The sequence below is a fragment of the Mastacembelus armatus genome, chromosome 2, assembly GCF_900324485.2.
Source record: "Mastacembelus armatus chromosome 2, fMasArm1.2, whole genome shotgun sequence".
In the NCBI taxonomy this organism is placed as follows: domain Eukaryota; kingdom Metazoa; phylum Chordata; class Actinopteri; order Synbranchiformes; family Mastacembelidae; genus Mastacembelus; species Mastacembelus armatus.
In genome coordinates, this window is record NC_046634.1 from 5,092,268 (window position 1) to 5,113,242 (window position 20,975).

Below are 20,975 nucleotides of genomic sequence, written 5' to 3' on the forward strand. Positions count from 1 at the left end.
CAAAACAGAAAAAATATATATAAACTATGGAATATTTCAAATTTTGTTACTTAGCTGTTTACATTTAGTAACAGATTCTAACTCTGGTCAGTGCACAGTAAAATCATTCCTATTCCTAAGCTACTCAGCCTTTCTGGCTTTCCATTGGCCATCTTAGTTTTCAGATATTTTTCTTGCACTTACTGATGAGTGGGTTACAGGGTATGGGATGACACATTAGCATCCACTTTAGTGGGCGATATGTAAGTGCCCAGTCAAACCCATGCACATACAGGAAAACAGCTTTTAAATAGCTGTCCTCTGTAGTGACCACTGTGCATGAAAGGGGTAAACATTTTCACAACCAGTCTTCCTTTTATTTCTTACATCACCATCCTCATTCCCCTGGATCTGTTTCATCCTCATGAATAGAATTGAACAAACCAAATTCAATACACTGACATAGCAGGTCCACTAGGCCTATATACTGCACAATGGACTGCATTCAATACAACAGCTAGAACGACAACAAAGGATGCCCTCACGATTGCTAACCACCTTTTGTCACTTCTCTTCTATTTCTCAGAATTCCCATTTTCTCACTTTACACCCCCATCTTCCTTTCTCTCTCTTAATCTTTATATCAACACCTCCTCCTTTCAGCCTAGGTTGCTGACTATAAACAGGCAAACGTTTACTACAAACATGCAACAACCCCTTCCAACTAGCCTGCAAGGACAGTCCCTCTTCCTCCCTGACAGTTTCAGGATGAACTTGTCTTGGATCCTCCTCAGAACTATTAAAAAAAAGATCTTTGGGTAGTTTAGTTCTCGATTCTGGCTGAGGAGACTCATGTCTCTCTGCCTGTTTACTGTCTGCACAGTCTCTCGACTCTGAAAGGTAAAAGCACAAAAAAAAAGTCTCAAAGCAAAGAATTATTATATGATTGCAGCAACATTTCTAAATGGAATTCAGTGATAAATTGGTGATTTTTCTTTCATTTCAGTTTTCTTCCAAAGCCAGTGTATTTATTCAATGCTTTTTTCAGTCAACTTCCTCCAGGCACTGTGCACTGTTGCATGTTTGCTGTAATTATCACAGAAGCATTAGGTTTTTAGAGAGTATGCAGAAAATTAGAAAATGTCAAGTCAGTACAATATTTTATTATGGCTATGTGTTTTTGAAGTCCAAGATTTGTTTTGTTTTCTGGAGCATCCTCCTGTGGTGAGAAAAGACGAGATAAAGCCAAGCTAGGTTGTTGGTTAGAGTTTGCTTTTCTGATTCTGTTGTTATAATCCTCTCTAGCTGTAGTCAAAACTTGACAACATGATTGATAGCAGTATTGCTCATGTGTAAGGAGGAGCCCTTAGCGTGTGTTTCCCCAGCAAAGTAACAAATAACCAGCTGCCACTGTTGCACTGACAGTACAGGGTCATCACCTATGACAAAACCATAATCTTTAAAAGTTGATGTTGGTTGACAGCTGGATTTGGTGACCCAACCCTTCCTGCCTCAACAAATCCATAGAACTACAAACATAAAAGACACAAACTATATATAGGTGACAGGAACCACAACAGAGGCTCCAATATACTGCCTTACTACAAGAATGCAACTTAAGGGAAAAAAATTAAGGTAGCAGACTGTAGAGACTGTAGTTCCCTCAGTTCATTTGATTTGTGTTTCATTACATCAATAATTCAATGCAAATTCATTTATATGAATTACCAATAAATGAAATTGAGTTAATGATAAAAAGTTCACAACACTATCTGGCCATTTAGATAGGTAGATTAAATGTGAGCTGTCATGAAAAATTCACCAATATAAAAGAAGTGAATGAATTTTTCTTTTTCTATTAATGTCATTAAACTTTTTCATTTAAAAATGAAGGACAAACCAAAAGACTGAACTAAATTCATTGTAATTGCAAAGCTTTTGAACACTGCCAATTACCACCATTGAAAACAGATCATACACCCAAAACCCAGAGACAGTGAAGCAGGTGCAACCAATACAGTTAATGGGCTGCACCTGTATTGCACTTGACAACTGAGAACACAAAGAGCTTTACAATCCCTAAGAATGCTTTATTTTCAGAACTACAGCTTACCTGGAGTTATTCAATGTCTCTCACTACATAATGTGGACTATGGACTAGAGGAGCCGGCCCCCCTCACCAGCCAGCCAACGCCCTCCCCCCCAAGAAAATCGAAAGTGGTGAGAACAACACAGGGAAGTAGAGCAGGATGTATCCCTGCCGTTCTCCTGTACTCCTCCTTCACCATGACCTCCCATGCACCAGAGCAACCCTTCCTTCCTCTTCCCTCCTCAATGATACTACTCACCTGTCCAGTTTCACCCCTCCTCCTCTCCCTGAAGCTCCTCCACTCTGGGCAGGTGAGTTGGATATAAAAGGATGCTAACATGAAGCATCTCATATTCTCTTCTCTGATACATGTGGAAGGCTAGAGGACGCTGAGGGCTCGGGGCTGAGAGAGAGAGAGAGAGACAGAGAGACTAACAATTGGAAAGCTATAATTTAAAATAAGTAGATTGCCTGTTTTAAGATTTACATTGCAACTATGGGGCTGAAAGTAAGTATTTGTTTCTTAGGCTCTGGTTAAACTTATGCTGGTTAGGAGTTTCAGTTTTGAGCTCAGACCAAATTTCAGATGGGTTTGGAAATATTTTTTAAACTGTGATGGATCAACCAAACCAAATCATTTTTGACTTGCTATTGTGATCAAAGAGACTCAGGTAAATTTTGACCTGCCTCTGGATAAACAGCTTGTATGTGAGTATTTCAAACTCTCTCATAGGATTTGATCATCTCACCAGTCAAATCTTCTTACTTGGGAGTCAACCTTATTGACCCATGAGTCCTGGGTTGTCAGATCAACCCATGGATCACTGATAGACCAACACTTCCATCCCTTTGGTCCATATTTAAATATCTCTGCAAGTCTTTCATTTATTGTTGCCAAGGTAAAATAGTCCACACACTTTGGTGTTTCATAATTTGAAAAATACAAAATAAATGACTATGAAATTTTGAGCCACCATGAGGTGCCTACTTCTTTAAGAAGAAGGGGGAGAAGGGCCAAAAATGAAAGTTGAGGTAAAATTGAATAGTCAGCATTGTTCCAGATGGAATAGGAATCTCTGGTGCATTTGGGATAATTATGATGAACTGATGAGATTATGGAGTGAACTGTGAACTGAATTCTTTAAGAGAAAATCATTTATTTAGGAGTATTAACATTTTAACTGTAGGTCTTCTGCCTATGATTGATAACGAGAAGTACATCCAGTGCTGAAGGTTGTCATTCATTGTTTTGAGTCGTGAGGTGAAGTTGAGTTTAAGCAGATCTGACAGGCTGGGGGAATGTTGATGAGGGTTTAGTAAAACAAAACAAAACAAAAAACGGCAATACGTCATCTTCTTAAAGACTAGTTTCATGTTTTGTGCCAAGTGTTTGAGTTCCTTTGAATTATATGTTTTGAAGAATGGCTGCAGTTAACAGCTCAATAAAATGATGAATAGGGGGAGACTGCATCCTTTCTTAGCACCTCCTCGGCATTGTGAAATTTCGTTAGTAATGTAGTGTTAGTCCCTTGGTGATGACATTGTGGTTTACAGTGTATTTATCTAATTTTAAAATTGTGGTTTTGTTTGGTTTTTACAGTTTTTAAAACTTTACATCTTTGTTTTTCTTTTTTCATAGTAGCAATTGATTATGTTCTAACACACTTATCAAGTTTTACAAGAAACTGACACTGTTTTGTTGTTTTTACTTTTACAACAAATGAGTGAGCTTCAGAACAGTTGTCCCACATGTGTTCAATCTTTATCTTTCTAGAAAGAGAAAGATGAATACGCACAGGTGCCAACCTCAGAGAAGAGGGGTAAGAAAGGTAAAGGGAAGAAGGATATGGATGATCTGAAGAAAGAAGTAGCCCTGGTGAGCACATCAATAAAATAAATAAAATAAAATAAATTATCTTTATTACTAGGTTTAGGGAATTCAGTAAGGTAAAATAATACCTTAATACTCAAACAAGATTTTGTAAATGAGTTCTAAAGTGATTAAACTCAAATGGGATTTTGGATATAATATGCAATGCATGTCCTTCTTTTTCTCTCTCTTTGTAGGATGATCACAAATTAACCTTGGATGAGCTTTATAGAAAATATGGAACTGACCTGACCAGGGTGAGCACTCTGCATGTGGGTGTGTGTGTGAGCTTATCAGAGCTGCTCACATGTGTTGTTGTACCGATTGAAGGTGACAGTTTCATCTTGTGACCCTTTAACATTATATGGCCTGGACATGAAAATTATTTATGTGCAACCAGAGTAAACAGGGCTGTATTATGGAATACCTGTACATTAAGTAATTAATATTCTGCTTTCAGACATTTTTAATGATGTGATCAACACAAGCAAGTGTTTTGTTATTATCATTGTTGTTGTGGTTGTTGCTGTTTTGATTTGTGGGTGAAGCGGCCCTAAACCTTTACACAACATTGCGACAAACATTGTCACCTTCTTCAAAAACATTTTGTTGATAATAGACACGACCATCCTGTCACACACAGTCAATGATTTATCATTATGGTAAAGGAAAGTTTTTCTGTGATTGTTTTCCTTAGTTTAGACAGACATAGCACATGCTTAAGATGGAACAATTTTCTTTCTTTTTTAGGGTCTTTCGTCCTCCAGAGCAAGAGAGATCCTGGCTCGAGATGGCCCAAATGTCCTCACACCTCCTCCCACAACACCTGAATGGGTCAAGTTCTGCAAACAGGTAAAACTTCAGTGATTAAAATTCAGTGAGCAGTGCGACATTGTACATGCAGAGGAGCAAAATGTATTTAAATAGTGAAATATTTAGGAATGCAAATTCACTATGATTTGTTTTACTCAAAGTATAGAAACATGAATGATGTTTATTTTTGTTTCCAGATGTTTGGTGGTTTCTGCATGCTGCTATGGATTGGTGCTGCCCTCTGCTTCATTGCTTACAGCATCCAGATTGCCTCAGAAGATGAACCTGTCAAAGATAACGTGAGGATTGTTTGCTAGCATACATGTAAATAATCTATAAAATAATTTAAACTAGTAATAATTTGAAGAATAACATTTCTCTCTTCCTGCAGTTGTACTTAGGTATTGCACTTGCTACTGTTGTCTTTATCACTGGATGCTTTTCCTACTACCAAGAGGCTAAAAGCTCCAAGATCATGGACTCTTTCAAGAGCCTGGTCCCAAGTGTGAGTTTTCTTGACTTTTGTACCTTCATTTATTGCTTTAGTTCTCTCACATACAGTAGCACAAAATGTTATTCATATCAAATGTTGGACCATGACAGAAGAGAGAATACTGCTTTCTGGACACTAAGACTCACATTCCATAGACCCCACTCTACTCCCAACCTTGAAATTTTGGGCATCTTCACGGACAATAGAGAAGTGCAATTTGGACAGTGCCAATGACATCATTTGTATTTAAAATGGCTTTTTGCTGCTGGGGATACATGAAAATAATATTCAGAAAGTCTAATGCATGTTTACATATAAAATTTTGTTCAGAAACTACTTTAAAATTTAACCTTTGACCTCATAGCAAGCCCTGGTTGTGCGTGATGGTGAGAAGAAGAGTATTCACACTGAGGACGTGGTGGTCGGAGATTTGGTGGAGATTAAAGGTGGAGACAGGATTCCTGCTGATCTGAGAATCATCTCTGCTCACGGCTGCAAGGTCTGAACCTCATATTTAATCTCGTCTGACAGCCATTCTTATGTAGCATATCTTGTTGATTAAATATAAATTTCATTCATAATTTTCTGGATATTTTATTCCTGCTATATTTTTTTGGCCTCCAGGTTGACAACTCTTCCCTGACTGGGGAATCAGAGCCGCAAACCCGTACTCCGGACTTCTCCAATGAGAACCCACTAGAAACCAAGAACATAGCTTTCTATTCTACAAACTGTGTGGAAGGTAGAGAACTAACCATTGGTTGGCACATAAATCACAGGGTTAAAATTAATTTTTGAACTATTTTAAATCTAAAAGGATAGGGAAATGAAGCTTGATTATATTCCCTAATCACATGTAGCTGTACAAATTTAAGGAAACTGTGTAAGTTGAAGAAAAAAAAATCAGAACCTTAGAAGTTAAGTGAATTATGGTGATGCTGAAATGTTTGTCAATAGATGTCATTCAAATTCAGTGTTTTGTTACAATGCCCAGAGTGAATTATTCATTTCTAGTTTGAATTGAGAAGCACACTAATCTATTATATGGGTGTGAATGTATGTAAAGAATATTTAAATATAACAGCTATTTATATAGCCTGTGTAAATGTGTTAACACACAAAGCACAGTTACTCGGGTTCCTGCAGCTTTATGGTCCAGCAGATAACAGATATTTCCAAGACAAATTTATGGGCAAACATCAGGTAAAAATACAAGAAAATATAAGACCACCAAAATACATAGTAGCTCACTGTCCTGCGAGGGCCCGATCCGATTAGATCTCACAAAGTAAACAAGGCCGGTCTGGTTAGTAGTTGGATGGGAGACCGCCAGAACAAATAACATGCTGTTGGTTTGCTGATGTCTGAGGATGCAAGGTTCTGTGCCATACTGAGACAATGATCAAGCCATTAACACCCCTGGCTACTAAAAACACCATATCTTTTTTTTCTGATGCCTCATAAATTCCTTAAAATAAAATACTAAAACTCTAGTGTTTAGATTTACCTTTCTTTCTTATAAATTTACCACCTGACTACATTTAACCTGTGATTCAAAAAAATCTCTTGCTCTGTCCAGGTACTGCAAGAGGAATCGTCATCAATACTGGAGACTCTACCGTCATTGGCCGTATCGCCACCTTGGCTTCTAGTTTGGATGCTGGAAAAACTCCTATTGCCATTGAGATCGAGCACTTTATCCACATCATCACTGGTGTGGCTGTTTTTCTGGGTGTTACCTTCCTCATCCTGTCAGTCATCCTTGGATACACCTGGCTGGAGGCTGTCATCTTCCTCATTGGTATCATTGTCGCCAACGTGCCAGAAGGACTCCTGGCTACTGTCACTGTGAGTTTAGTGTTTATGTTCTTGTCTGCATAAATCTCATTCCTTGATTATATAGTTTTTTGTTTATGCACAGACTTAATATAAGGCTTTTTAAAAGACTCGATTTGTGTCTCCAGGTGTGTCTGACTCTGACTGCTAAGCGTATGGCCAAGAAGAACTGCCTGGTGAAGAACTTGGAGGCTGTGGAGACCCTGGGCTCCACCTCTACTATCTGCTCAGACAAGACTGGGACTCTGACCCAGAACAGGATGACTGTGTCTCACATGTGGTTTGACAACCAGATCCACAAGGCTGACACCACAGAGAACCAGAGTGGGGCTTCCTTTGACAGGAGCTCAGCCACCTGGGCTGCCCTGGCCAGAATCGCTGGACTTTGCAACCGTGCCGTCTTCCTGGCTGAACAAGCAAACATTCCCATCCTGAAGGTGAAAAGCTTATTTTGCAAGCAGCACCTTCCCTTGGGCTCTTCTGGTTCATATTGTCTGTTTCGTGCAATCTTGTCTTTTCAGATAAGGTCACCATTGGTACAAATAAGACAAGTTCTCAAGTTCACTTTTTAAATTGGTGGAGGAAATCAGTGGATCTGTATGACACGCAGTCTTTTTTTCAATGATTGTCATATACAATATTTTGTAAATAAATAAGAGGCGTAATATGTTTTCTGATCTGGGTCAAACCCACTGATCCAACTCTTTGTCTTCTCTTTGACTTCACAGAGAGAAGTAGCTGGTGATGCCTCAGAAGCTGCCTTGCTGAAGTGTATTGAACTGTGCTGTGGATCTGTTAATGACATGAGAAACAAATACCCCAAGATTGCTGAGATCCCCTTCAACTCCACCAACAAATACCAGGTTAACAATTCACACACAGTCCAGCATTGTAAAAATATGACTACAATAATAAATGTTTACTAGTAATACATTTTTACATTCTCCCTCTGGTGCCTGGGGTCAAGTATGCCGTCATTGACCTGTTATTGACTAGTAACTATCTAAATCAACTCGATTAAAATAGACATTGCTTTTAACATTTTAGATACTGACAATAAAAGTAAGTAATAAAGTAATTTAGGTCCAGCTTTCCTCTTGTCCCACAGCTTTCCATCCACAAGAACACAACTCCTGGAGAATCCAAGCACCTCCTGGTGATGAAAGGAGCCCCCGAGAGGATTTTGGACCGCTGCTCCACCATCATGATGCAGGGCAAAGAGCAGCCTCTGGATGAGGAGATGAAAGATGCTTTCCAAAATGCCTATATTGAGCTGGGAGGACTTGGAGAGAGAGTACTGGGTATGATCTTGTTTGTTTTGTTTTTTTGTTAAAGCCCCATGTCCTGTTAAGCTCTGTTAAATTCTCTGAGTGAATAAGAAACATTTTCTCCCTATTATATCTAGGTTTTTGCCATTTTAGCCTGCCTGATGACCAGTTCCCAGAGGGCTTTGCTGTTAATACTGACGAGGTGAACTTCCCCACTGAGAACCTCTGCTTCATTGGCCTCATGTCATTGATCGACCCTCCTCGTGCTGCTGTGCCTGATGCTGTTGGAAAATGCAGGAGTGCTGGAATTAAGGTATTTCTGTAAGATGGTTATTTTTAAAACACAAAGAAAGTTTTGCAGGTCAAAGATAAAACTTACCTCCTTTCTCAGGTCATCATGGTCACAGGCGACCATCCCATCACAGCCAAGGCTATTGCTCAGGGTGTGGGGATCATCTCAGAGGGCAATGAGACAGTTGAAGACATTGCTGCCCGCCTAAATGTACCAGTTTCAGAGGTCAACCCCAGGTTAGTCTACTTCTTAAGGTGCAGTAAGGATCTTTTTCTGTGTGAGTTGAACTGTAGAAACTGTTCTCAAACTTTGACTAATACCAGTACTAATAAATGCAAAGTTGAATCACCGTTGGCTAAAAAAGCCCTGCAGTCGCCTTAGCCAGAAAGGCTTTTACCATCAATTTGCTGCAGATAAATAAATCTGAGCTCTGAGTCTGTGACTTTACTGTTTCTTCATCAGCAAGTTTAACTTGTGTGTTCACATTGTGGCCAAACAGTTTTTTTCATCCTGGGCAGATTCCTCATTCAGGAAATTTCTGTTTGTAGCTTCATTACATTCTGCTGTACCATTAACATTTTAAAAATATATGGTTAATTTCCCCCTGCCTTTCACTTAAAGAGAGTTGGAATAGGTTCCAGCAGATCCCTGTGACCCTAATTAGGAATAAGCAGGTATATATAATGTATGTGGATTGTGTGGAATGTGGAATTTGCATATTCCGGGTTTACTCCAGGTACTCTCTTTTCCTCCCACAGTCCAAAAACATGCATGTTAGGTTGATTGGTGACTCTAAATTCCCCATAGGAGTGAGTGTGAGTGTGTCTGTATGTGGCCCTGTGATGGACTGGTGACCTGTCCAGGGTGTACCCCTGCCTTCCACCTGAAAGAGAGCTGGAATAGGCTCCAGCAGATCCCTTTGAACCTGGTTAAAGGAATAAGTGGGTATAGAAAATGGATGGATGGTTAATTTCTACAGAACTTCCAAAAAGGGGGTACAGCTCTCTGTTTTCCTAGTTGGCATCTTCCCTTGATTTTCTTTGTGTAATGTCCTGGTTGTACCCCATCCTCAGAAGCAGGATGTTGGTTTCCAGCTTTTGTCTTATTGCTGCTGTGATTTTCTCTCCAGAGATGCCAAGGCCTGTGTTGTCCATGGCGGTGAGCTGAAAAACATGACCCCAGAGCAGCTTGATGATGTGTTGAAGTACCACACAGAAATTGTCTTTGCCAGAACCTCCCCTCAGCAGAAACTAATTATTGTGGAAGGTTGCCAGAGACAGGTCAGTATAAAGTCTAATTTCAGACATTTTCACAGACTGAAACTGGAATCCAGAGCTGTGTGTTGTCTAATTATTTCCTTTATAAAATACCTAAACCTTGCCCTTGTTTCCTTTGTCTTTAGGGAGCCATTGTGGCTGTAACAGGTGACGGTGTGAATGACTCTCCAGCTCTGAAGAAAGCTGACATTGGTGTTGCTATGGGGATCGCTGGATCTGATGTGTCCAAGCAGGCTGCTGACATGATTCTGATGGATGACAACTTTGCCTCTATTGTAACTGGTGTGGAAGAAGGTCAGATCTACGTTAAGACTTCTACCTGCAGAAATGCGGAAATGCAAGTGATGCTTGACACAAACAAATCAAATTTTTAATGTATCATTTTTTGATGATAAAAACCAGCAAGCATCAATATAACATGTGCATGTTCTCACATTCCTCAGAATAATAATTTCTAAATTACTTTGTTAGGCCGTCTGATCTTTGACAACTTGAAGAAGTCCATCGCCTACACTCTGACCAGTAAAATCCCTGAGATGTCACCTTTCCTCCTGTTTGTTATTGCTGGCATCCCTCTGGCCCTGGGAACTGTCACTATCCTCTGTATTGACCTGGGAACTGACATGGTGAGCTCTTTGACTGTTGTTTGGTCTAATGTACTTAACTTGCGTCCCTTTTTTTTTTTTTTATATTTACCTGTTGTCTCCCAGATCCCTGCCATTTCCCTGGCCTATGAAACAGCTGAGAGTGACATCATGAAGAGACAGCCCAGAAATGCAAAAACAGACAAACTAGTGAATGAAAGGCTCATCAGCGTGTCGTATGGACAAATTGGTAACCAGCAGCTTTTTAGATGCTTCTTAAGAGATTCTTAAAAGTTCCTAAATTATTATGAATTAATCAATCAGTCATATCCCCCTCATCATGTTTACTGTACAAGTCTTTGCTCTGTGTGTGTGTGTGTGTGTGTGTGTGCGTGTGTGTGTGTGTGTGTGTGTAATGTAGTGTCAACAATATTTATACACTTCAATTCCAAGTCCTCTAGAAAAAAAATCCTATTCTTTATGTTTTGTTAGCACATTTCTAAACAATAACAGCTCCTCTACTCTGTCAGGTATGATGCAGGCTGTAGGTGGGTTCTTCACATACTTTGTAATCCTGGCTGAGAACGGGTTCCTCCCCATGGACCTTTTGGGGATCAGAGTGCTCTGGGATGACAAATACATAAATGACCTAGAAGACAGCTATGGACAGCAGTGGGTCAGTCAGGCTGATGTTACTAAGTAGTAATGCTGTGGTCTCTCATAATGCTCAAGCCAGAATTAATAAATAGTTCACTCACTGTCATGAATTTCATATCCATCAGACATATGAGCGCAGAAAGATTGTCGAGTTCACCTGTCACACAGCTTTCTTTATCAGCATTGTGATCGTCCAGTGGACCGATCTCCTCATCTGTAAGACCAGGAGGAACTCCATCATTCAGCAAGGAATGAAGTATGTACACATGGTGATACTGATCCTGATACAAAATTTTCCTCGGTTTTATCAGGATTGTTTAGTTGAAACCATTTCTATCCTAATATTTATATTATTGTGTTCCTCAACATAGAATTTCTGATTGTAGTTTTTGTGTAGGATTGTAGGATTTTAGTGATCCTATTATATTTTAAAGTATTTTTTTATTTAGATGTTACCTTAACTGTAAATCAGTCTAGATTAATAAATCACTGATTTTAGATTGTGTTAACTGTTTTAAGTCTTTGCTTTTACAGGAACCGTGTCCTCACCTTTGGTCTGTTTGAGGAGACAGCCCTGGCTGCTTTCCTGTCATACTGCCCGGGTATGGATATTGCCCTCAGAATGTACCCTCTCAAGTGAGTAAACTACACCCACTTACACAAATACATACCCATACTGTAATTGTTCTCTCAAAAGTGATAATGTATTTACAAAAATGTAACTAAAATACATAAGCTTCCCAGGCATGTTTTTAATGACAGAGAGACAGAGTTATGCATTACGCATATCATTTCCTTTCACTCTAGGCTTTCTGGTTGACCTGGTCTCATTTTCCATGTGACGACTCTGAGTATTATGTTTCTCACTACATGGGATAAAATAAAAATCAGTCAGGTCACATTAAGCTCATTTGCTCAGGAGTTTCACACACAGCTGAAATCTCCTGCTTCTCCTTTCTATCTATATTTCCATCTGGTTTCATTTGCTTCTGACTCCATTCTGTCCTACCTCTCCCACCCACTCACCTTTCTCTTTGCATGTCTGCTGATATTTGACGGACCTGGACTTGTCCTCCTTTCTGTCTGAGTGACTGTCGCTAACTTCTCATCAAACTTTTTGTCCATTTTGATATTTTGCTCCATGTGAAGATGAGAGGTAACCTGCTGCACCAGTCCTAATATTGAGTCTGTAAGCTATAGTGGCTAGCAAAGCACAGCAATAAGAAACATAAGATAAGAAAACGCTAATTAGAAAATAAAAATAGATATTTTAGGTTTTCATTTGGAGCTATGCATTAAAGGTTTTTGTTTGAGTTTTCAGGTGCTGACAGATGATTCTCAATGAGATTAATACATAGACAGAATGTTAGAGCATTGTCATATTAGATGCATTCTAAGTTTTTAGTTTCAGAAAAGCCTAATGTTTGCCTATATAGCTTTTTTATCTGCTTTCAGAGAACCAGCAAGCCAGTCAGAAGTGTGTAGAGCTACTCACCACAAACTCAGCTTTCTGAAGTGTTTGTCTTTTTTTTATTCCCTGTATTTCCATTGTAAATCAATCTCTCTCTCTCCATCTACAATTTAGGCCACTTTGGTGGTTCTGTGCCTTCCCCTACTCCTTCCTCATCTTCATTTATGATGAAATCCGAAAATATATCCTCAGGCGCAACCCAGGAGGTAAGCCCTTTACTTACTTTGCTTTTTGCTTTTTTAGGCTAGTGAAACTGTTTGTATGTTTGTATATTGTTGTATTTGGTGGGGAGTGTAGGTGGATGAGGAGGCCAGGATTGTATTGTTTTCGCCAAATTGGAAATCAGAGACCTACTCTGGCTGTGATGAAACTTGTTGCACTGCTGGAGGTCCTTGAATCTGACAGGTTGTGGAAAATTGCATAAAACCAAATGCAGGCTAAGAACTGATCCTTCTTAAGAGAGGCAATAAGACCAAACAAATGAATGAATGGGGGTTTAACACAGGGTTTAACAAATTCTGCTACCAAGTTGGGACCAGATCCAAAATGGGACTGGTTATGTCAAGGAGATTATGATGTTGGATTATGATGTAATCATATAAACTGAGGGCAAAGGTCACAACCTGTTAAGATCCAACAAGTCATCCATCCTGTCATGTTACTTCTTTGGATTTGGCTGTGATAGACAAGTAAAATAATTAAGACTACAGATGTGAGGCAAAACATCCCAAAAGTGATGCCCCTAATGGTTCTCTTGTGGTTTCTAGGCTGGGTGGAGCTTGAGACATACTACTGAGTCAACACAATACAGTCATGGAGAGAGGAGTCATTAGTCATTTATTATTTACTGTCAATATACATATCTTTCTGAGATGTTAGTCAGACCCCCCGAAACACAAAGTGTGGATAAATTAAGTTGTTCATGACTTTCACAATAAAAGATTTACTTACCACTGTACCTTGAAGCTCCTTGGACATTTGTTTCTTTGCATGAAATTTTCACTGACACATGGTGGGTGTAAAGGCTTTTTGGGACAGGATATTGTTGCAAGGTTCAGTAGATGTACCAGTAAGTCAGGTCCGGTGATCCATGCAAGAGAATTACGTACCTCAACAATTCCCAAATTTTCAGGCCTGAAATTCAATATGAAGACAGGGCATGAATTTATAAAACAATAACAGAGACACAGTTGAAACATAAACTACACTATGAGTAGTTAACTGGAAAATTAGCCAAAACCACATTAGGGAATTACCTTTAATTTTATTTTAACAAAACTATGATCATACTTGTAATTCAAATTCCAATACAGATTTCAATTGCATAAAAAAATGCATTATCTTCTATATGAAAAAAAAGTGACCACCAGGTTAATGTGACTGAAACATTAAATCAAATGCAAGTGTTAGTTTGCTTTGTGTGCTTTTAACTAAGTGTAGTTGCTGATCATCATATTCAAAATCAGCTAATGCTTTGTGCTGGCAATAATTTGGTAAGATTAGATCTTTTTTTAAATATTAAAGGCTAAAAACTCAGTTCAAACTTCATCTGGCATCAAACTACTTTTTTTACAGTTAAAGGGAAAATGGAAATGGGTAATTAATAGAGCAAAGCTCTTGCAAGCCATATTTAGGTCAATGGAGGATCAGTCCATTGTGAGGTGGTGCTGCTGTCGCTCTCTCTCTCACTCTCTCTCTCTCTCTCTCTCTCTCTGTCGCGCTCTCTTTCTCTCTCTCTCTCTCTCTCTCTCTCTCTCTCACACTGCAGTATGAATGTTGAAAGAGGGTTTATGTTCATTTAACCACCAGTCAGCCTTTTCATGCTGCTCGGAGTGTAAAAGTTCGTGTTATGTTAAAACTGACTACTTAGTTTTCATCAGTTATCAAAGATCCTCTTGCCCCACTTTTCACAGTGTTCCTCTATCACAAATAAATACTGTCTTGTTTCCAATTATGGTGCTGTTCACTGTTAAAAACAGATCTCGTCTTTGTGTGTGTATGTGAGAGTATGTGTGTGTGTGTGTGTGTGTGTGTGTGTGTGTGTGTGTGTGTGAGGGTGTGTGTGTGTGTGTGTGTGTGCGCGTAGTGGTAGTTTTCCATGAGGGAAGGTTGTGAGGGCCCCAGGGGAAAGTCTTCACAGAGGGGAGGAGCCAGCAAAGAATTCAGCGTGTGTGTGTGTCACAGTGTGATTATGATAATCAAGAGGAAGTGGGAATGTGGGGGGAGGGTACGAGCATGTGTGTATGTGAGTGAATGAACTCCTGTTGGGCAATAACAGCATTAGAGCGGAAAGCAGAAAACTTCAAAGTACAAAGGGTTTGTGAGTGTGTGCCTTTGGTACGTATTTTATGTGGTGTCAGGAAATGAAGGGCGATTGCACAGTGGTGAAGTTACTCATCTCTGTGCTGTAAAGCCGACACAAAGAGAAGTAGAAAGATGGTTTTGTCCCATCAGGTCACAGCAAAGAGAGAAAGGTGGAGGAAGTGAGTGAGATGCAGACAGAAAGACAAAGAAAGTGTTTGTTGTGAGATGTCCTTTCCAAGGACAAGCAGACATGCTGCCTGCGTCACGTGAGAGACTTCCTCCTCCTCGTCTCCTCCTCTGTCTTTTCAGCTCCTCCCTCTCCAACCTTCACTTGTCTCCTCCTCTGACTTTTTCATGTTCTTTGTTCCTGAACTTGTTACCTCTTTTCAAGCAACCCTGTGAAGTAGAGGTGAACGAGAAGGTGAGAAAGCTGCTGACTGCATCAGCACAGAAACAAGTCAAAAGCAATGTCAGAAAAGTTTTCAAAGAAGTTGGAATTAATACTTAACCCCCTTCTCTCACTCCCTTATATTTTCTTTCAAAATATTGCTTGGCCTTTCATTCTTTCCGCTTTATTCCTTCATTGAATTCCTTGATTCTACTAATACAACTCAAATTATACTAAAATATACTGAGAGTTTGTTTTCTTACCCTTTCACTAGCAGCATATTGCTTGTGGTCTAGTCAGTACACACCCATGCCGTGCAGCCAAACTTTGAGCAAAACAACCAAACTTTAATTAAAATTCTAGTGGGATTCCCAAAGTTTCCATGCATACCAAAAATTGAGTTGAATTGTGAGTAAGTGTCTATAAAATGATGCTGAAAACATCTAGTATATTTCTATTTTACCATCAAACCTATAGTCCTGTGTATGGACATTTTGCTTGGTGTGAAGTGACTCCTTGACCTTTGACCCAGTTAGTGATCAAAGGTCCTGCCCACCACTATCTGTCAGGGAATTGAAAACAGCTTTGTCTTGAATGGCAGTTACCAGCAGGGCCTTTATTTTGAAAACCCTACTAGTGCACACTGACACTGTGTACCAAAGCTCAGACTCCAATGACGTAAATGCTGACCACAGAGGGAATGCTGACAGGGATAAAACAATGAGTTCTGTCACTTTTTTCACAGTCTGTGCTTTTTCAGGTAGTCACACCTTCATATATATGTATTCACATTTATTTTACTCTATTGAATTGATATAAACATGTAAGTCGTGTCATATTGACTTAAGGTTTTGTTCAGCACCATTTCATGTTGTAATTGGTGCCTGTACTGTGGTTCACATCAGGTTTACGCAATACAAAAACTTGAATAAACACATTTGCTGCCATTTTCAGCTTCAGACAAAACCTTTTCTTAACACAACTGGCATAAGTATAATCTTGGTTTTAAGACAACAATTACATGTTGTGTTAGTTTTGTAGGTTCAGCCAAAAGGGGTAAGTAGCAGTGTGTTTACTGTTATGCCATAGTCATAATGACAACTTACTGTATAAAGCAGTCAATAGTCAGCTGAAAACCTGAGCTCTGGATGTTGATTTTTTGATAGCATGTGTTGGACTAGAGGAGAGATTTTCAATCATAGACAATTAAGCAACATATTTGACTTATCAGGAGAGTTCATGACCTTTAACAATTTCAACACATTCGCTCACCCTAACCCTGTGATCTTTTGAGCCTCGCTTGACTCCCATCCAGACAGATGGAGCAGTGCCTGATTGAGTCATGCATTACTGAATTTTGAGAACTAGGACAGACCAGACCAGAAAACAGGGCTTTCGTGGAGTTTATTTTAGCTTTCTTATTTTTTTGCATGCTGCTCCTGCTCTTTCCTGTGTGGTTTATGACTGCATTGTCAGGCTGCATAGAAAGATAAAAAGTGGAGGAACCCTAAAATTGTTATTAATTTATTCTGAATGCCATTATTACCACGTTTAATGCATTCCCTGCCTGTATGTGGTTGGGTTGATCTGGAGCTGCTGGTGTGACTGACGTTTGGTACCTGGTCTAAATTCAGCATGACCTGTCAACGTTTAGAGAATCACTTATTCACTAAGTGATGAAAATCACTCACATCAATTACGTTTGGTGGACATTATGCTGTGTGTCTCACAGCAGACCTGCATGCGTCCACAGTTGGGTTTACAGAGTACAGTGTGCATGCAAGAGTGCGTGAGAGACCAGAGACCGGGTGAGCAGAGACAGAGGCTCTTTGTTACGGTTACCAAGGTTTTGGATTAGCCAGACTGGCAGTGCCTACAGTGACTCTTTATTCCTTTATCCTCTCATTCACTCTTTCACTAGTTTTCTGTGTCACTGTACTTCTCCACTGGATAATGATTAAGGAAACCAATTCTGCTTAATTCCACAACAGAACTAGCTTAAATATCAGGATCACAGAAATTAATATAAAAACTCGATGGACCTGATGAAGGCTGTGGAATGCACAGTTTACAGGCATACAATCCATTAAAGAGACTTCATCACTGCTAAATGCCAAGAACATAGGAGTAGTCCATGAAGTTCAGAGTTAATTTGAGTTCCAAGTGGTTTCCAGCTTTAACAGTGACCTTTTAATAATACTGATAACAAAGATCACAATTAGAAATCTATCTCTTCTCCTCCATCCATCTCTTTCTCATTGCTCTAAATGCTGCCATAATCCTCAAACAGATTAGAGGGGATGTGTTGGGTCTGTGTGTGTGTTTGTGAGGGTGTGTGGTCTGAGCGAACAATGCATAGATCTCACAGAGATTACTCAGTCACTGTTATCATTAGACAGGTTGAAACTGAAAAATCCAAATCCAGTGTAGTCTCTGCCAATGTATACTGATCCAGCAGTTTATGAAGCAAGTAAAGTCAATCATTCATCCTCTGTGACAGAGATGCTGCTATCAGATGTGCTTCCGGCTCTCACTTTCATACAAATTGGCCTAGAAGGAATATGGTTTCTGGAAACTCTTTCGATCTATAAATAATGCCACTCTGTCTAGTTTGTGTCTCTTTGTCCAGGGCTGCTGGTTTTAGTGTGCCTTAATTCATGTCTTTTTTTTCATAACTTATAATTTTTGCACACTTTTTTGTGCTATGAAAAATGGAAGCATTTCTTACATACTGCCAAAGAAGTGTGACAATAGCCAGATGCATTTAGGAAGAGCTTGTTAAAACAAGATGTTTGTTGGTCCAATGGTTGAGATTAATATTCTAATTCTAATTTCCAACTGCTAATGGGTAATTCAAAGGTTAAATCAGGATCTCAAGATTGTGTCTTGCCTTTTTTGAGATTTGGTCATTGAGTGAGCTCAATGCATTTGTATCATTTGGCTCTATTAGTATGCATAAGTGCTTGTGATTGATGTAACTGGAAATTGTCATGTTGCTCTCTGATGACGTCACCTAAAGTGAGCATGTGGACAACGCTGCTTCCTTCCTGCTTTCCACTGGTTGTAATTTTATTATTAAAATGCTCCTAATTTCATCTGACGATGGCACCATTTTACTGTAAGTACAGTCTTGTTATAAATAGCAAGTAGTTAGTTATAGTAATAGTGACTGAAAAACTTTTTTAAGTGAAACCATACAGTCTGTTTTAATGCAAGTTTAGGTTTTGGGACAGTTAAACTGTGTAATATTGTATTTAAGGACAAAAATTGAGTAGCCCTAACATGGTTGGCAGAAAACCACTTTATATATTTCAGAAACATTACAGTCAGTTTTTTTCTTACCTCAGTTTGTTGTAGATACTAGAGGAGATGTGGTGGAAAATAAGGGAGCGAGTTTTTGTGACTTTGTTGTTTTTGTTTCACAACCAGGAGTTTAAGAGGCTACTGTTTCTCTCTTCACTTTTATTTGTTGTTGCTCACTCCAGGAGAAGAATGTTTGACCTTGACACCAATATCCCCATGAGTTGAAGTGTGAGAATCCTGGGTTTGATGGAGTCATGTCTGGGATCTGAGGTGCCTCTTTTGCCTTCACTTGTGATTTTATTTTCTTCTTCTCTTCTTTTTTTTTCTGGTGAATGCCACGTGTTCTAAAACACCCAAAACAAACCAAATTATCCAAAAAGTTATATTTTAAAGCACCCATGTTAAGTTGAGCTGCACAGTTGACACAAGTCACTAGAAAAGATTAACTCATTTTCTTTTTTTTTCAGGCTTGAGACAAACACCTACGATGGGAATTTCAAGCAGGTATGTGAAGTCTCCTTTCAATTCTGAGTTTCTAGTGGAGAAAACTTCTTTTGATATTTTAGGCCATGACCATGAAGCTCTCGATTCTGTGCTCTGAAAGGTTGTTGGATTTTTAGTCACTGGTTAGTTCTTGAGCTTTATATTCAAACTTATTGAAGAAGCGGTGGGGATTGTATTGGCTCAGTCTACATTAAGCTTGTGTCTGGCAATAACATCAGTGTGTACCAGAGAGATGCTCTAATGGGAACTACAAGTATCACTGCCAACACTTCAAAATTTAGAACAGCAATAGATTTTCACAGAAACAGTACAGGGTCTGTCGCGTTGCTATTTTCAGTTCTGTCCTGTTCGGTTTGATGCACCAGGAATAAAACAGAGATGGTCTTTAGCTTTACACCTGTAGAATGAGTCATCCAAATTTCTGCCATGAGGTAAATGATGAAGTTGACTAGAGTTCATCCCCCTGTATCAGGTATAAAACAGGGTCTGCTTTCAGCATCTGCTATACTCTACAAACTCTCTTTTGCTAAGTGTCATTTAAATTGCAAAATCCTTTTACAAACTTGCAGCAAGTAAATTACCCTAAGGTCCCTGGGTATCAATTAAAAATGTGTCTGAATTACTCAAATATTCAGATTCATCCGATATAATTAGAGAAACAATGCCGTCAAACCTGGATTCAGTTATGAAAGAATACTGGAAAATAATTTTCCATTAATAAAAGCACAGCTGCAAAACTAATTGAAATGCAAAGACTGGATTCCTGTCTTTTCAGGTTGAATTCTAAGAACGTACTAGCTCAAATAAGTTTTGTGCTCTTAGAGTATAGCAGTTTAGTGTGGGATTCCTGGAAGTTGAGTGTGTGCTGAGAAACATACTGTTCTTACAGTGAACTGGGTTGGAATTTGACTCATGACTGTGGTTATTCACTTCCTCTTTCCCATTATTCTCTATTGAATATTGTTTCTATCATTTATATGAAATTGACATAGTAACACAATGACAAAGTTATAGAAAATGTGTTCGTTCAACACATATTTCCCATGTCCACTTTTTTTCTTCAATTGATCTTTAGTGTTAGTGAAACGTAAGTTAGGGAGACTTTTTATAAAAAAGGCCTAAAGTATAAATGAGTTTAAAAGTTGAATATTGTGGCAGCTACTGGTGCAGACTCCTCAGGAGGAGAAAGAATGACTTAACAAGGCAAATTTTTTCCTCATGTGAGCTCAAGTTTTTACTGTCTACTGTATTTGTAAGTGACCAGTGGCATGTATTCTTCTCAGCGCAAGATGTTTGATAGTATTTGAGTGGCACTACAGTGATAGTCTAAGTCAAGCAGGGTCACTATGCAATCATTGACTATCACGGACTTTATTTCTATCATTGTAATAAAGTTCAGGCAGATTGTCAGTATCAGAATGTAAATGTAACATCAGTTATGTCCAGTGTTAATACTTTCTACATTACAAAGCTGAAACCAATATAATTTCTTGTGACTGCAAAAGACTAACATTTTCTGTGGCTCGCAGAAATGTCTACATTAACATGCACTGTAAATGTTTTACTCCATCGCAGGTTGTCCTTGTAGTACTCAAACGGTCATGAACTTTGCACCAAGTGTGACGTAGAGGCATTTAAAAACATTTAATCATCAAACCAAAGTGCCTGTGTTTTACAATTCTTGCTAACAATACAGGATATATTAAAAACACATTGTCTGTATTAAAGGGCAATGTTTACCAAAATTTTAAAAAATGTATTGTCTCATTTGCCACCAGTGCCCGTAGTTAAATTTTTTGGAAGTGAAGAAACAGATATGTCAAAACCTCAGCCCATAAAACCCAAAT

General features: G+C 39.0%; 1 protein-coding gene and 1 long non-coding RNA gene across 2 annotated transcripts; both read left to right on the top strand.

Annotated features, from left to right (window-relative positions):
• The first annotated feature begins 2,439 nt into the window (after positions 1 to 2,439).
• LOC113127499 (sodium/potassium-transporting ATPase subunit alpha-1-like) lies at positions 2,440 to 13,524 on the top strand. Its single transcript, XM_026302161.1, has 23 exons — positions 2,440 to 2,576; positions 3,843 to 3,944; positions 4,136 to 4,195; positions 4,689 to 4,790; positions 4,949 to 5,050; positions 5,143 to 5,256; positions 5,609 to 5,743; positions 5,869 to 5,986; positions 6,824 to 7,092; positions 7,209 to 7,517; positions 7,809 to 7,943; positions 8,189 to 8,381; positions 8,486 to 8,661; positions 8,740 to 8,876; positions 9,770 to 9,920; positions 10,043 to 10,211; positions 10,389 to 10,543; positions 10,628 to 10,751; positions 11,032 to 11,177; positions 11,284 to 11,414; positions 11,693 to 11,794; positions 12,744 to 12,835; positions 13,397 to 13,524. Exons 1-23 carry the CDS (start codon positions 2,565 to 2,567, stop codon positions 13,423 to 13,425), a joined length of 3,063 nt encoding a protein of 1,020 aa, XP_026157946.1. The 5' UTR covers positions 2,440 to 2,564; the 3' UTR covers positions 13,426 to 13,524.
• Positions 13,525 to 14,891: 1,367 nt separating this feature from the next.
• Positions 14,892 to 19,128, top strand: LOC113127540 (uncharacterized). The gene is made up of 3 exons (XR_003295447.1): positions 14,892 to 15,354; positions 18,807 to 18,894; positions 19,092 to 19,128. It is a non-coding gene; the product is annotated as an uncharacterized LOC113127540 (long non-coding RNA).
• The last annotated feature ends 1,847 nt before the right edge of the window (positions 19,129 to 20,975 follow it).

Coding starts and splice junctions, on each gene's coding strand:
- LOC113127499 (XM_026302161.1), top strand. Junction 3,945..4,135: donor TGAAGAAAGAAGTAGCCCTG/GTGAGCACATCA, acceptor CTCTCTTTGTAG/GATGATCACAAATTAACCTT. Junction 7,093..7,208: donor GACTCCTGGCTACTGTCACT/GTGAGTTTAGTG, acceptor TTGTGTCTCCAG/GTGTGTCTGACTCTGACTGC.